General features: G+C 50.7%; 1 protein-coding gene across 1 annotated transcript in view; it reads right to left on the bottom strand.

The window, feature by feature from the left end:
- Positions 1 to 16,327, bottom strand: part of ALPK3 (alpha kinase 3) — a 48,156-nt gene that overhangs the window by 11,635 nt on the left and 20,194 nt on the right. Inside the window, exons 3-5 of the mRNA XM_063142276.1 lie at positions 14,601 to 14,718; positions 8,512 to 9,988; positions 583 to 2,458 (exon numbers count right to left, since the gene is read on the bottom strand). Of these exons, the coding sequence (XP_062998346.1) occupies positions 583 to 2,458; positions 8,512 to 9,988; positions 14,601 to 14,718 (3,471 nt within the window). The remainder of the gene's footprint in view (positions 1 to 582; positions 2,459 to 8,511; positions 9,989 to 14,600; positions 14,719 to 16,327) is intronic.

Raw genomic sequence — 16,327 nt, forward strand, 5'->3', positions numbered from 1 at the left:
AGTTTTTCAAACTCACAACTGTGCCTACGGGCCCAAAAAGGTTGGCCCACCCCAGCCTTGGAGGCTCTTTCTCCAATGCCTACCCTCCTGGCTACGACTGGAGAACGCCGTTGGGAGAAGGAAAAGGTGAGGGTGCTCCGAAAGAAAAGGACCAGCTCCTCCCGCTGGAGGCAGAGAGGCTGAGGAAATGCCGTCAATTTCTCGAGCAGCCGATGTGCTCAGGAAACTCTTCCTCCCCCAAATCTGACTCTCTCCCTCTCTACCTCCAAGAGGAACAGTATCTCCAGCGCTTCAGAAAATGCCTGCCTGAACCCTGGCTTACAGGAAGCTGACTTACAGGAAGCTAGATTCTGGCTGGACATCAGGAAAAACTTCCTGGCTGTCAGAGCAGTATGACAATGGAACCAATGACCTAGGGAGGTTGTGGGCTCTCCCACACTAGAGGCCTTCAAGAGGCAGCTGGACAACCATCTGTCAGGGATGCTTTAAGGTGGATTCCTGCATCGAGCAGAGGGTTGGACTCAATGGCCTTGTAGGACCCTTCCAACTCTACTACTCTTTGTTTCTATGATTCCTTTTCACCTTTGAATGGGTCGTTTGTTTTCCGGGACTCCATAGCTTGAACGTCCGGCGCGGCCACTTCAAGGCTCTCCGGTGCCGCCGGGGAACCGTCCACCGTGGTCTTGCTTTCTTCCGGGGTCTCCTCGTATATCTTGGGCACTTCTAACGTCGCCATCTTCCTGACCAGGGTCGGGGAGCGCCTCTCCGCAGGAGGAGAAGCCGGGGTTGGGGTCTGCAAAAGAGTCGCGTTCCTGCGGCCTTGCTGCGGGGACACGCTGGGGCTGTCCCTCTTGGCCCGCACCTGGCCTTCCGGGGGCGCCCCTTCCACCTCGTCGGCCTGCTTGGCTTTGGGCAGGAAGATTTTACGCCGCGCCCCGGACGCCAGCTCCTGCGGGGTGGCGCTAGGCAACGCCGCCAGCGCCGCTTCGCTAGGAATCTCCAGCGACGGATCCGGGAGCCCCACCGCCTCGCCGGAGACGCTCCCCACCACAATCGAAGGCACGCAGGGCAACGGAGGCGTCTCTGGTTCAGCCACCAAGCTCCCTTCGCAAGCCAGCAGCTCCTGGTTGATCATTCCTGTGAGCTTCCTGGACGTCTTGGGAGTCAGCTGCAGGCTCTCCGCGCTTTGGAAGAGCTGGTTGGTTTCCACCCGCTCAAAGATCTTCCTGGATGTCCTGGGGGTCAGCCCAGCAATGCCTACCTCGGGCAGGTGCCTCGGGATGGCCGTCAGCGGGCTCCTCTCCTCCACCACTCTTGCTTCCTGCTTGGCACTGCCTTTGCTTTTCTCCGGTTCCGTGGTCATCTTCAGGAGGAGCAGCAAATAATTCTTCAGGGAGGAGACCAGGTTTTGGTGCTGGGTCTGGTCCAACACTTGCTCCTCCTCCATGGAGGTCTCAGGCTGGCATGAGTCCTGAGTTATGGGTGACTCGGAGGCTGTTTTCTCCCTTTCCTTAGCCCTGACCTCTGGCTTCTCGCCAAGAGGGAAAGCCTCCCCTTCATCTTCTTTGCTCCCCGGAGGAGTCGGGGACTCTTCCGTGACGTGGACCTCCTCGACAGCAGTGCTGGTGAGCTGGCGCTCAGGCTCTGAAGCCACCGGCCGAGCTTGCGGCCAGGTTTCTATTTCTCTCTTAACATCCCTCAGCAAATGGGCCACAGACTGGTTCCTCTCCATGAGGCCTCCTTCGTCCGGAGAAAACGGAGTCGATTCTTGGAGTTTGTGGCGTGCCGGAGGCATTTCCGCTGCCGGAATCGTGGGGGGCTCCCCTGAAACACTTTGGTAGGGAACCGGGGCTTCTGCGGTGACTTCTGGGAACAGTAACGGTCTGGCCGTCACTGCTGGGGGCCTCTCGCCCTCAAGCTGCAAATCCATTTTCAGCCCAGGCCTCTTGTCCCCCGAGAACTCCAATGTTTCTCCTTGTTTTCCTGGGCTCACTGCTTCCGTCTGTGGGGCAGGTTGATCCAAGAGGTCTTCAGGCCCAGTCTCAAGATTGGCATCCTGAGGTGGTAACCCGGGAGCAACTTTCTTTTTCCTCCGAGGACTTGGAACTGGGATGGGTTGGATTTCTTCACCGAGGAAGCTTGAGGAAGGCTTCCTCACGTCTTCTTTCAAAACCAGAGGTTCCTTCCCAACTGGCAGTGTGAGATCAAAGGCTAGAGGATTCCGGGAAGTCCATGAGGTGTCCTGCGTGTCTTCCTGGCTTAGCACCCCCACACTTTGCTCTCGGGTCTCTGGGCTGGAACCACTTCTCCCCTCAGGCTTTTGGGCCTCTATTTCTCCAGGGGCCGTTTCCCTCAACGGGGAGTAACCGACTTCTTGGTTTGTTTCTTCTCCGAGACTTGAATCTGGCGTTTGCAGGTTGTGAGCAGCAGGCAAGACCAGCGTTCCGTTTTCCGGACCCTGGAAACAAAGAACACAGGGTTATTGGGAGGTTATTTAGAGAGACGGGCACATTCCCCTCAGCTCAATTCAGAACCATTTATGAGCTTCTTCGGAGGACCCCTAAAATCCCCACCCCCAGGAGTTCTACCTCGGCTCATAACTTTGGCACACGCTTTCGTTTTAATCTTTGTTAAAAAGCACTTTTTTTTTTTTTAGAAGCGAGTTCTTGTTCAGTTCAACCGTTTCCTCAAAGTGTCATCTAATTTTTTCCCCATTGAAATCCTTGACGTGACACACACGCTCAGGCAGCGCTGGGCTCAGAAACAACTCGATTCTGAATACATTCAAACATCACGAGCCGGGGAATTGGTATTCCGAACCAGAAACGACGATGGGTCACGGATTCTGTCTCCTGAAGTAGGATCCCCCTTCCCCACAGAGGTCTTTTCCCCTGGAGATGAAAAGGGCTCAGACACTAGGAAGTGTTTCAAGATGACTTCGGAATTCTAAAAATTCTGTTTTCTCTGCAGCTGGGGATTCTGGACTTACTACGGAGAGCACCAAGCTAGAGGTGTGTTAACTTTGCTAGGCTTTCGTTAAACCTTGCTTTTATTCTTCCATCTGTTCAAATGTCATTGCCTTTTTTATTCCCTTAATGAATCCACTTTCATAAATCCACCTAAGTAAAAGGTGGTGATCTTCTGCTTTCCAGAGGAGGGCAACCAGGATGATCAGGGGTCTGGAAACAAAGCCCTATGAAGAGAGACTGAAAGAACTGGGCATGTTTAGCCTGGAGAAGAGAAGATTGAGGGGAGACATGAGAGCACTCTTCAAATACTTAAAAGGTTGTCACACAGAGGAGGGCTAGGATCTCTTCTCGATCCTCCCAGAGTGCAGGACACGGAATAACGGGCTCAAGTTAAAGGAAGCCAGATTCCGGCTGGACATCAGGAAAAACATCCTGACTGTTAGAGCAGTACAGCAATGGAACCATTTACCTAGGGAGGTGGTGGGCTCTCCCACACTAGAGGCATTCAAGAGGCAGCTGGACAACCATTTGTCAGATATGCTTTAGGGTGGATTCCTGCACTGAGAAGGGGGTTGGACTCGATGGCTTTATAGGCCCCTTCCAACTCTACTATTCTATGATTCTATGATTCTATGAGATCCAGGTTCTAGTCCTCACTTGGCCAGACTTTGAGCCAGTCTCTAACTCTCAGCCTAACCTACCTCACAGGGTTGTTGTGAGGATAAAATGGAGAACAGGAGGATCATGGAACCTTTTTACTTTAGAAGACGTCACTCATTTTATTTTAGAATGCAAAGTCTATTCAGACATTAGGAAAAATTATCTCCTTCCTTTGCTAGTTCGGATGAAGGGAAGATCATCCCTCGAAAAACTGTGTTTTTTATTGAAGGATTATAACAAAGATGTAACTTTTAGAACTGCTAAATTTCTTGTGCTGGCCCTGCTCTTGCGCACCAAGGCGAAGGGAATGAATGAATGAATGAATGAATGTAACACATCTGTGTGAAACTGTATAATGGCAGATTGCTAAGTACTATAAACTTGACTTGGACTTGGAAGCCACCTTGGGTTCCTTCAAGAGGAAAAGAAAGGCAGGATATAAATGTAATCAATAAATAAAAATATACAGAATAAATAAATAAACTAGGCCCATGATTAATTCCCTTTGATTTTGATTTTAAAACACAACCTGAGACAAAACCGGGCCAGCTTTCTATGCGCGAAAGAAAGCCCGGGGCTAACAGGGTGTGCCCTGAAAGGGACAAAAGGCAACCCTTTTGATTTAAAAGATGGTGCAATCGCACCAGGAATAGCAACCTCCGAGAATGGGCAGCTTCCGAGCAACGTGGACAGGCTGGAGAGAGCGTTGAGATCAGGTGGCTGGAAGGACTGACGTCTGGAGAAGATTAGAAGAGCTATATCTGTCTGGCTTGGCTAAGCAAGGGCTGCAGGACAGGGGAGGGGAGGGGAGGGGAGGGGTCCAGAGACCGATGGATGTGTGGCAGAGAGACGGTTGTGAAAGCAGAGTCACGTCATCAGTAAGGAGGAAAGAATTAAGGACAGAAGAAAGAGAAGGAGGACATTTCCCCCCATTTCCCCAAGCTCTCTCCATTTGACACCCATCCAAGTGAGCTCCGGCAAAGAACAGGTGGAGAGATGCAGCCACAAAAAAGACGTTGAGAACGTTGGAGAAATCCACAACCCCTGCGAATGATTTTGAATTTCTCTGAATCTGACCTGCGGATTCAGCAGCAGACCAGCCTTTTTGGAGTCATCTGGATTCCGTGGACTGGCGAACCCATTTTTCGAAGGATTCGCACCAATTCGCATCAGCGTGAATGCGCATTAACTACGTTGCGCATTTTCACGCAGGCAAATTAGCACAAGTGAGGGGAAAAAACTGGTTTTAAAAGGAATCCAATTCAGTCACAGAGCAGAGGGCAGGGGCTGTAGCTCAGTGTGATAGAGCACATGTTTTGCATGCAGAAGGTCCCAGGTTCAACCCTCGGTTTCTCCATGTCGGGTGCGGAAAAGAATCCCACTTGAAACCACGGATTGCTGCTGCCAGTCAGTGTCGATAACACTGGACTACATGGGCCAGGGGTCTGACTCAGCATAAGGCAGCTTCCTAGGTTGAAAGACACGTGACGATCCGCAAAACACAGACCGAACAGATTTAGCAAAGTACATACAAGCCTACTTCACAGGAAGCTGATTTATACCAGGGCAGATTATGAATCCATCCAGCAGACCCCATTCTAAACCATCCAGATGTGTTGGTCTCAGTGGTGATGCCCTGAAAGGCAGCCTAGAAAGATTTCCAGCCCAGAGGCCCGCATTCTGTTCCAGAGAAGGTCTCGGAGCCCACATTCCCACAGTGGGCGTGGCCAAAGGCAAAAGAGGCAGAGCCAAAATGGATAGCATATTTTAACTTAAACACTCTTACTCCCAAAAATTCGTGGTGTTCAGGAGGCAGAAAAAGCAATATCCTTTAAACGCCTCCTGAAAGTACTTGTTCGCCATGGCTTTCCCTGGATTGTAAAGTAAATGAATTACGCTGCTCTGTTTTAATGCTCATTGGTTTTTATTTTATTTTACCGTAGTTGGAAGTGTTTTTAAGGTTGTGTTTTCATATGGTGTTTTAATGTGCTTTTACTATGGCATTTTAATATTGTGAACCACTGAGAGATTTTACTAGACTCAGCGGTATATAAATGCCACAAATACATAACAAAAAATTAAAAATACCGTATTTCTTCGATTCTAAGACACACTTTCCCCCCCATATAAACATCTCTAAAAATGGGGCGCGTCTTAGAATCATGGGTGTGTCTTAGGGTGTTTTTTTTCTGTTGGTGGTACTGAAATTAGTGTGCATCTTACAATCGATGGCGTCTTACAATCGAAGAAATACGTTAACTCTTAGCAGAGGCATTTTGTGGACTTTGAGAATGGGGGGGAAATGCACAACACCTGGAAAACCACTCAATGATCCGTGGTTGAGAGAAAAGGGGGGAAGGCCAGGGGAAGGGTGCTGGACCATGACTAGGCTGGATTGGGACCCCAGGAGGGCCAAATATGCCCCCTGGGTTGGATCTGCACCCCTTTAGTAGAGTTTTTAATTATGCGTAGCAAAAATATTAAAAAAATAAAAGTCCCCATCACTGATCATCACTTAAAGGCAAGAATCGTGGCACACGTGGAGTCCTGGATCAGATGTTTTGGACTACAACAGCCTCAGCCGGCATAGCCAATGGTTAGGAATTCCGGAAGCTGTAGTCTAAAACATCTGGTGGCTACCGGATTGGGAAACGTTGCCCTGGATCACTGAGTATAAACCACAGTGGCGTTCCTATGGGCCCCTTCTATGGGGGTGAGGCACTACCGAAAGAAGAGAAAAAGAGACGAGTTCTTTCAAGGCCCTGTTAAAATTACCGAGAGCCGTGCTCATGCCTCCCTGTTGCTACACAACACACCCCAAGCTGGAAACTCAAAAAACCAGAGAGCAGCTGAACAAGCATTCTTTCGGGGACAGCTGTTCGGTCACCCCATTGCTCAAGCCCGGAGCACGCGTCCGGTCACATTTTGGTGTTGCTGTCAAAGGCCTGGCCGACTGGGGAGAAATACAGTCGAAAAGTAAAGTACACCATCCGATGTAAAGGAAACCACGGAGGACATTCAGCCCTTGTTCCTCTCTCGCCTTACTTTGTTGGTGTAATGTAGCCGGGGCTCACGGGGACGCAAGGCCCGGGTCGTTCTGATTAGCAGGAATGCGGATGTCATCTACTATGGAGGCGTGATTTCCCAGGGGACAGAGACAGAGGCATGGCTGGGGTAAGGAATCTGAGGCTCTCCAGATGTTGTTGGACTACAATTCCCATCAGCCCCAGCTGTTGGTCTGATCTAAATTGCCTTCTTCCTGCGCACCCTACAAAGCTTCTTTTAGCTTCACTGGGGGAGGGGATATACGCACATACAGATAAACAGCATTCCCTCCCAAAAAAAATAACAGTCGGGGGCTAACGTGGAGGAAAGGGTTAAACAGCACCTGCCCGCAGCCCCACCACCCCGATCAAAATCAGAGCTTCCAGCAGCTACTTTGAGACTGAAATAGGTGTTCATGGGTCTCCCGCATCACATCTGTCCTGGCCCCAGGTTCAAGCCTGAAAGTGGAATGGGATTGGGGGGGGGGGGAGGGGGGAATCCAGTGAGCCTGGAACAGAGCATCAACAGCCATGGCTGTTCCTGGGATTATCTGAGACAGCCTCTTCCTCGTTCGAGGCCCGGACTGCTTTGCATCTCCTAAAATGGCGAGACACCAAGCAAATTCCAAAACGGCTGCGGTGCTGCCCACGCGCTGAAAGCCACTCCAAGAGGGACTGATAAGTCCCTTCAAAGGGAAGGAAGTCAACGTCCCTGAGCAGAAACAAAGGCTCCCTTTCCAGCCTTGCTTTGTTTTGCTGGGCGTTGCCAAAAATGCCCGTGCAACGATCTACCAAGGTGTGCAGTTCTCATGAACGGGAGCTGGAAAGAGTTCTAGCAAAAACTGGAAGTCAATCCCGCGAGCCTGAAATCTGTATATACCCTGGAGCGGTGGGGGCGGGTCGTTCCTTTAGATTTCTGACCGGTTCTGACGGAAACCTGGAGCGGATTCTCCGCCCCACTGATACTGAAGCCACCAGCTCTGGAGTTGACGATATTGGCCTACACGAGCCAGCAGCCCAACTCCGTATCAGAGAGCCAGCGTTTTAGGTTCACATTTCTGCCTCAGCCCCCCGCTGGGCTCTGGAGTTCTCCGGCCCAGCAGGCCTCCATCCTCTGGAAACACGAGCCAGAACCCATTGCCAGCTGCTGAGATTGGGCAGCCGTCTTCAGCTCCTGGGTCTAACTCAAGTCTTCCGCTGAGAGAGACCCACCTACGCACACACCCCCGCGTCCCCCCTCCCTCCCGGGCAGGGATTGTTCGGATGCCAATGCGCTGAGGCGCATGAATCCTCCACAAGCACGCGGCCCTCCATTAGGAAACCCGGTTGAAATGAGGCAGCAGGCCTCTTTCCTAACGCGGGATTACACGGAAAACGCTCCCGAACATGCAAACGGAAATAGACACCGAGCGAACCAGTACGGTGAGTGTCAGGAGCAGCTGCAGCCGGGACCGCAGAGGCCACGCGATGACACCTGTGGTGGAGTGGCAGTGGCGTCAATGTAATGGGCCGGGGGACAGAGCCCATCCTGGCCCATAAACAAACCCCCAGGCTCGCTCACCACGGCTTTGCCCCCGGCATCTGACTGGTTTGCTTACGGGCTGCAAACCAAACAGGCCCCGCCGATACAACGATATAAAGCCAGGGGTCAGTGTCAGCCGAGAAAGAGAACCATCACCCCCCCACACACCCGTTTATTGCTGGCCATGCACATCCCAACTATAAATAGCAGGCACAGAGCTTTGGCAGTTGCTGCTTAACTGATTTGGAAGCGTTTCTGCATGAGGTCAGCCTAACCCAAAAAAAAGAAGAAGAAGGAGAAAGAGAGCTTACAGTACCTCACAAGGCCCCCGGCTGTGCAGCTGCTCCTCCAAGGAGACCCCTCGCAAGTCTCGCCTCGCTTCCTGCAAGCGCTGGGATGCATCCCCACCCCCAGTCTCCTGGGGAAGGTTCGGGGATGTCCGGGACGGCTCAATTTCTGCAGGGAAAGAGTCCAGCAAGTCCGTTCCACGAATGCGCCCGTCAGGCCCCTGCCACTCGTCCGCCTTCGGGAATGGAGGCCGCGGGCCAGCATCAGTCTCCGAGGCTCGGTCGGGATGCCGAAAATCCATTTCCACAGCACTTTCGTCAGGGGTGTCCGCCACGTCTCCCGACCAAAGGGAAGGCCGCGCCTCTGCTGTGGGCTCTGCAGCCCACTTAGGATCCTGGAATAATTTTGGGGTTGAGTCCCCGGCTGTGTCGACGGTGGCCGTTTTGGCGTCTCCCGTCTCAATGGGCTCGGTTTCCGGGGCTTTACGCTCCACGTGGGATTCCTTTTTCCTTTGCTCCGGTTTGGCCCTTCTCGAAGCGAGACCAGTCGCTGGACGGGCCTCTGCTGGAACGGAAGCCGCCGTAGCTGCTCTGCCTGTCTTTGCTTCCGGTGCCTTCTGTTCGGTTTCAGGTGTCACCCCGATATCAAAATACATATCTTTCAGAGAAAAGTACACGTCCGCTTTGGAAGGTGTGGGACACGGCTGGGGCGCGGGGAGGTTGGTACCCCAACTTGGAAGTTCACCGGGCTCAGCTTCCATGAGTTCCCCGTTCGTCGTTCTGGGAGATGCGTTTTTAGACGAGGCGATGGGTCTGGCATCTTTCTGGGCCGAGAGGTTTCTTCTGTGCTGCGTCCCATCCTCTTGTCGGGAAGCCTCCCTGCTTGCATTCAGCAGGGCAGGAGCATTCTCCTCTTTCTTCTTCTTCTTAGCAGAAAATTCCTTGCCCGTGGGCTTGGATTTAATCTTCTCCACCGTCTCGTAGATATACGTGAGAAAGCCATTGGCGTTTTCTTCCCCGTTTTCTTCCCCGCTCTGGAGAGAAGAGTCCCCGTTGGCGGTCACATCGGACTCCAGCCGTCCCGTTATGAAGTTATTTGAGAACAGGGTGGCGTTGGCGTTGAGCGGAGGCTCCCTGCTCTTGGCCTTCTCGTCCTCGCCGAATCGTGGCTTCCCATCCGGGATACGCACCTTGGCCACGTCCTCCGTGTCCCAGAGGGAGGTGCCTGAGCGCATGCCCACCTCCCCCGTCAGCCGGCGCTTCCGCTGGAACCTGTCCGGGCTCACCTTCCTCAACACTTCCATCTCCACATTCTCCTTCCCTCGCTTCCTGCTCTGCTCAATCTCCCGCATCTTGGCTTCTGCATTGCGCTTGAGTTTAGCAAACCACCGCTGGTGGATTCTGTACTCCGTCATGGTGCCAACCTCCAGGACACCAGAACAGGACACAATGCCCTTGCTGTTTCTGGCCGAGGCCTGGTAAATGGCCGCATCTTCCTCTCTGCACCTGCGGGCAAAGGGCAACAGCGCTGTGAGAAACCACATCGGGGGACAGAGAAGAGTTATCCTGACTTCACAGTTGGCAGATAGCACGCAGGTGAGGAACCTGCAGTCCTCCAGACGTTGTTGGATTGTAGCTCCCATCAGCCCCACCCAATATGGTCAATGTTCAGAGATGATGGGAGTTGTTGTCCAACATCTGGAGGACCACATGTCCCCTGCCACTGGTATACAGGACTACTTGCGTAAGTTAAACTGACAAGGTCCCCATCTTGATATATAAGATTCTTCCCATCAGTGAAATTGACAAGGTCCCCCCACCTTGATATGTAAGATTCTTCCCATGAGTGAAATTGACAAGGTCCCCATCTTGGTATATAAGATTCTTCCCATGAGTGAAATTGACAAGGTCCCCATCTTGGTATATAAGATTCTTCCCATGAGTGAAATTGACAAGGTCCCCATCTTGGTATATAAGATTCTTCCCAAGAGTGAAATTGACAAGGTCCCCATCTTGGTATATAAGATTCTTCCCATCAGTGAAATTGACAAGGTCCCCATCTTGGTATATAAGATTCTTCCCAAGAGTGAAATTGACAAGGTCCCCCCACCTTGATATGTAAGATTCTTCCCATGAGTGAAATTGACAAGGTCCCCATCTTGGTATATAAGATTCTTCCCATGAGTGAAATTGACAAGGTCCCCATCTTGATATATAAGATTCTTTGCATGAGTGAAACTGATCAGAAGCTTCTCCACCATTCCCTTGAGATTAGCCTCTTTCAGCTCTTTCTGCCCAGTTCCTTCTTTGCAGGCTGACCACCACCACCACCACCACCCCTTTCCCCTGCACAGGGGTGCACAGGAGAGAATATAACCTTTTAATTAACACACAGTTATCTATGTAACCAGAGACGGTTAGAAGATACATCACAATGCTGTTGTCATTTATTGATTAAATTCTGACCGTAGTTTCTAGAGATACTGTAATACTTGATTTACATCATGCATTTCCACCAAAAACAAAAAAAACGGAGCTCAAAATAGCTTACAAAACCAATTTAAAATAGATTAAAAACAAAAACACTAGAGCAGAACAAAAACATAACAATTACAGAATATGTATTGATTTCCCTGATCACCTCTCCTTCCACCCACTCTGCTGCCTGGCCCATTTCAGGAAGCTTCCCCGAAATGCAATTCTGCACCCTCTGCTATGCCAGCTCTCATAACTATCCTGTATTACTCTTTGTCAAAATTCCATGTATAAAAAGTAATCACAAATGGATATACTTTCCAACTTGGGAGTGTGGAGGGAGGAGGCATTTAGCACACCATCATCTAGTCTTTTGAAAATGGAAAACAGCAGAAGAGTTAAACCCACCCAGCCAGCCCCCACACAATTACATGTGAAATTCATATGTTGCCGTTGCCAATAAGTGAAGTCTTGCTGGATTATCTCATGAAAGCTAATAAAATGTGGATGGTATGTGGCTAAGCTTTAAAATGCCTTCCCCACACTGCCAATCCTCATTTGCAAATTCTTGGAGAGCACCGAGTACAGACGGGACCACGGATCATGAGCCTGACTTTAGACATCAAATAAATACCCAGTCAATGAGAAGAACCAAACCTTCCCCTACCCTCACTCATTCTCTCTCTCACACACAGAGCTTTCTAGAAACATCTTTGGAAAAACAAAAGGAGGTAAACATCCAAAACAGGTCAGAAGGAAGAGAAAGGAGTCCTCAAGATGCAAAGTATTTATGGCCTGCCGGAGGAGAGTTGTCAACTTAACAGTCTGTTAGCATTCAAGAAAGCTATAAAGACTGATCTCTTCCAGCACGCCTATCCAGTGGAATTTTAGGATGTTTTTAGGATGTTTTAACAAGGTATATTATGTTTTAATTCAGTTTTATGTATTTTATATTTACTGTTGTTCCCCACCTCGATCAGAATGGAGAGGTGGGTAAGAAATATTATTATTATTATTATTATTATTATTATTATTATTATTATTATTATTATTATTATTTTCAAGGCTTCTTGAAAATAAATGTTTTGTATCCTGAGAACTCGTTTCTAGAAATATCTTTGAACAAAGGACAGGGCCAGATTTACATCTCTATACGTTCCAGGCTGACTCTCCAGGTCTTCCTACTCATTTCATGTAAAGGAGGTACGGTAGAGATCACTTAATCAGGTCCTCCCAGGCTAGAGATGGGTCAGTTTGCATTTCCTTCCCTGGCAACTGCCGGACCCAATAGAGCTTCTTTGGCTCTGAGATTTTTCTTTGTCTTCAGGTGGAAAGCAAAGAGACAACGTCAGCCTAGCTATGCCAGGAAGGGGGTCTTATGTGGGTCTTACCCCTTTCCCCAAACCACCCCACACCCCTATAAAGTGTGAGCTTCATTACACCAGGGTTGTACTGTGCAATCACTGCAAATTGCGTGCAAAGGACTCCGAAGTTTTCCAGCTTATAATCTACTTTGACTGTGAAGTACGCCCATGCATCCTGCTTTAATTGTGCTTCTTAGCCAAAGGAAACGACCTATTTTGCTACCTCTTTAGGAGCGAATCATTTGTTGTTTTCCGAGTGGCCACTGGGGGCGCAGGAGGACGATTTGATATGTTTAAAGTACAAATTAAACAAATGCTTACATCTGCGTAAGTTTTAAAGATAAAGGCATCAAAATTGGCACAGTAATAGATATTAAGGAGAGCTTTAAGCACACCAAATTTGAATGGGATTGGGTCATCCGTTGATTTTTTATGATTTTTTACATTTCACCCCTTAATCCCTTTTCCTGGTACGCAAAGGATCTTAGGAGCGCTTCAGCCCAGGGTGTGATTTAGCTAACAATGACAATAGCTTTACGCTACGGGGATCATTCGAGGTAAACAGGTACATGGGATGAAGCTCTGTATTGCTGAGTTAGGATTCTGATAAGCAAGTTTAAGTGAGATAGTTTGAAGTTTCATTTTCATTTTTTAAATTTCTGGGGGAGCAGAAATTCTGGCCTCGATCTGCACTCCTGCTTCATAGCCAGGCCCGGTGCTGCCATAGAGGCAACTCAGGGGGCCGCCTAGAGCGCCAACCAAACGGGAGCGCCGAACAGCATACCCGGAAGCTGCTCTCCTAGAGCGGCTTCCGGGTGTGCTGTTCCAAAGCCGCCGCCCCAGCCTCCACCCAACGCCAGCGTCCTGGCTCCTTCGAAGCCAGGATGCTGGGGTTGGAGCTGACCAGCCCGCGGGGGGGAGCAGCAGCAGGGGCAGCCGGACGGGGGGCAGCCTCAGCGGCCCCTCAGCAGCAACAGCGGCGGCAGCGGCTCCTCACGTCCCGGAGGCGGCGGTGGCTGTGAGGGGGTCGGTGGGCCGGCCCGCGGCGGCGGCGGCCCCACCCTGCGGCAGCAGCGCCTCATTTCGCCCCGGCCTAGCTCTCGCCCACAACGCACTCTGGCTCCCCAACCCCAGCATCCTGGCTTCAAAGCCAGGAGCGGGAGAGAGTGGGCGGGCGAGCGGGCGGGGGGGGGAGCAGTGAGTGAGTGAGCGAGCGGGGGGGGGCACTTCAGAACACGCCTGCCTAGGGCGCAATATAGTCTGGCGCTGGCCCTGTTCATAGCGGTACTGAAGTGCACTGATAACTGTTGGGGCAGAATCCACATTCCATAAGCTGCTTCCATACTGTTATATCCAGCTTTTTATTCTGTATTATCTGAAATACCGCAACAAACGTCACTGCGTGTCCTACCAAGTATAAATGCGCAAGAGGGTGATGGGATATGATTTGGCACAATGTGTAGATCTGCCCCTGGACTATTTCTCAACTGCTCTCTGCTTGGTTCTTTAATAAATACATTGGATTAGAAACTGGAGTTGAGTTGATTCTCTTACGTAGCCTGGAATTTAGCCTTACCCATGTGCTGGTCTGCTTGGCAAACACACTAACATGGTTGTTAAAGAGACCCAGTGTGGTGTAGTGGCTAGAGTGTTGGACTGGGAGTTGGGAGATCTGGGAGTTGGGAGATCCGGGAAGCAGTAAGCCTGTATACACTAGTTGCTGGGGAACATGGGTGGAAGGGTGCTGTTGCACCATCTCCAGCTTTTTGGTCCCTGGTCGACAGCTGGTTGGCCACTGTGTGAACAGAGTGCCGGACTAGATGGACCCTCGGTCTGATCCAGCAGGGTACTTCTTCTGAGAAAGAGGAGTCAACTTGTGTGTTCAGAACAAGCGGCGGTTCTGATACCGACAATGAATTCCTGAGCTGAGAATATGCTCCGAAGTACCTTGTTCTGAAGTTTTGTGTCTGCCTGGCTGAGCCACTGTTTAAGACCTGGCTCTAAAGTTGGAGGACTTTAGAGCCAAGGGTTGATCACACAAGGCTGAAGTCTGCCCACCCGTGGACTCGGCTACTGAAGCACAGCCATGACTTGGGCATGGGACTCTGCCCAGTGGCTGGAATCACACGCAAGGATCCCCAGTGGGAAGAGGTACAGAGAGCTTACGTATTTCAGGCTGCTGGCATCCCAGGCTCAGCAGAACAATACCGTTCAGAGCAACAACAGATGGCTAACCGGATTCCCCGAGACCCACGCATGCAACACCCCTCTTTCCTTACTTGTACAACTGCAGCGTGTGTCGGTTCCCGTGACGGAAGATCTCATACTTTGGCAAGCCGCAGTATCTGTCCATCTCTTCGTCGTCTTTGTACCAGGTCACTTCTGGCTGTGGGTATCCTGATGAGGACATGACACGTTAGCAGCCATTGGGGCAATGGTTTCAACGGGGCCATCGTTTGGAGAAGGGCGTCACCCCAAAGGGCCGCCACGGAAACCCCGCCATTCCGCAACTGGCACCGTTCTAGACCAGGCTGCCCTGTTTTGCGTGGTTCTCCTGGTAGCAGAACAACAACAACAACAACACAAAGGGTGATCCGGGTTGCAGAATGTTTGGAACGCTGTTGGACCAAGGAACTGGATCAGCGTAAGGCAGCTTCCTCTGACACAGGGGGAGGGCCTGGGGTGGAATGAGTGGGGCATGAGAAGGAATGAGGGCTGCAGCAGCACGGGGTAAGGAGGAACGGTCCCCAAAAAACAAACCAGGAGCAGGGCTGAACAGAGATGCCCCTGTACCTCACCCCAGGCTTTTCAGGATGCAGACAAGAGCCCCTAGAACACCTGTCCCCAATCTGATACCCTGGACTACAGCTCCCATCAACCCCAGCCAGCATGGCCAGTGGGAAGGATGGGAGTTGTATGTAGTCGTTCCATTTGTTATGTTTCTATACCGCCCAATAGCCAAAGCTCTCTGGGCAGTTTACCAAGATTAAAACCTTAAAAATAGAAGGCAGCAACATAATATGAGATCCATTTACATATTATATATATATATATATATATATATATATATACACACACACACACACACACACACATACATACACACACATACACACAATTTTAACAATCAACAAAAAGAAATCCGAGAACCCATTAAAATCACTATCCTATGCTGACAAATGCCTAGGAGTAGAGGAAGATCTTAATGTGGCATCAGAAGGATGGCAATGTTGGCACCAGGTGGGCCTCACTGGGGAGAACATTCCATAATTGAGGGGCCACCACTGAGAAGACCCTTTCCCCTGTTGCCACTCTCCGAAGCTGCCTCGAAGGAGGCCCTTGGAGAAGGGCCTCCAATGATGATTATTGTGTACAGGCAGCTTCAACGCTCCGCCATCTAGTGCAGTCCTGAGCCACGTAAGGCTTTATAGTCAAAGTCAACACGTTGAACTCAGTGGAGGCTGGTGGCTCCTGTGTCAATGGGGCGGTCAAGCTGCTCTGGGTTTCAGTCAGAACCTGTCAGGACACTAAAGGAGCCATTTTTGGAAAGGGAGCCTGCACTTTGGATACCTAGCTCCTTTGGAGTTCTGATTGAAATCTAGAGCAGATTCACTGCCCCATTGACATAGGAGCCACCAGCCTCCACTGTTTGAACTGGGCTTGGAAACGTACAGGCCAGTAGTGCAGGCAGGCCAGGATTGGTGTGCTATGTCCAGGCCTTCCAACACATCTGGAGGGCACTAGGCTGGGGAAGGCGGATGATGAACCATAAAGAAAATGCCTCCATCTGCCAAACATGTAAATGTCCGATCCACGCAACTGAATTTTAGGGGCCCTTTGAAATGTCACACTCCCTAAGCTTGCCAAAACATAGTTCAGCCAGCCAGGAATGAGCACCCGGCCTGTGCAGTCTCCCCTTAGCCCCTCCCTTTGCCCCCCCTCCCTCCATGCAGCAGCTTCAACATGGATCCCAGTTACTGTAAGCCAACGTTTCCCAACATGGCGC

This window comes from Elgaria multicarinata, chromosome 16 (assembly GCF_023053635.1).
Source record: "Elgaria multicarinata webbii isolate HBS135686 ecotype San Diego chromosome 16, rElgMul1.1.pri, whole genome shotgun sequence".
NCBI lineage: Eukaryota > Metazoa > Chordata > Lepidosauria > Squamata > Anguidae > Elgaria > Elgaria multicarinata.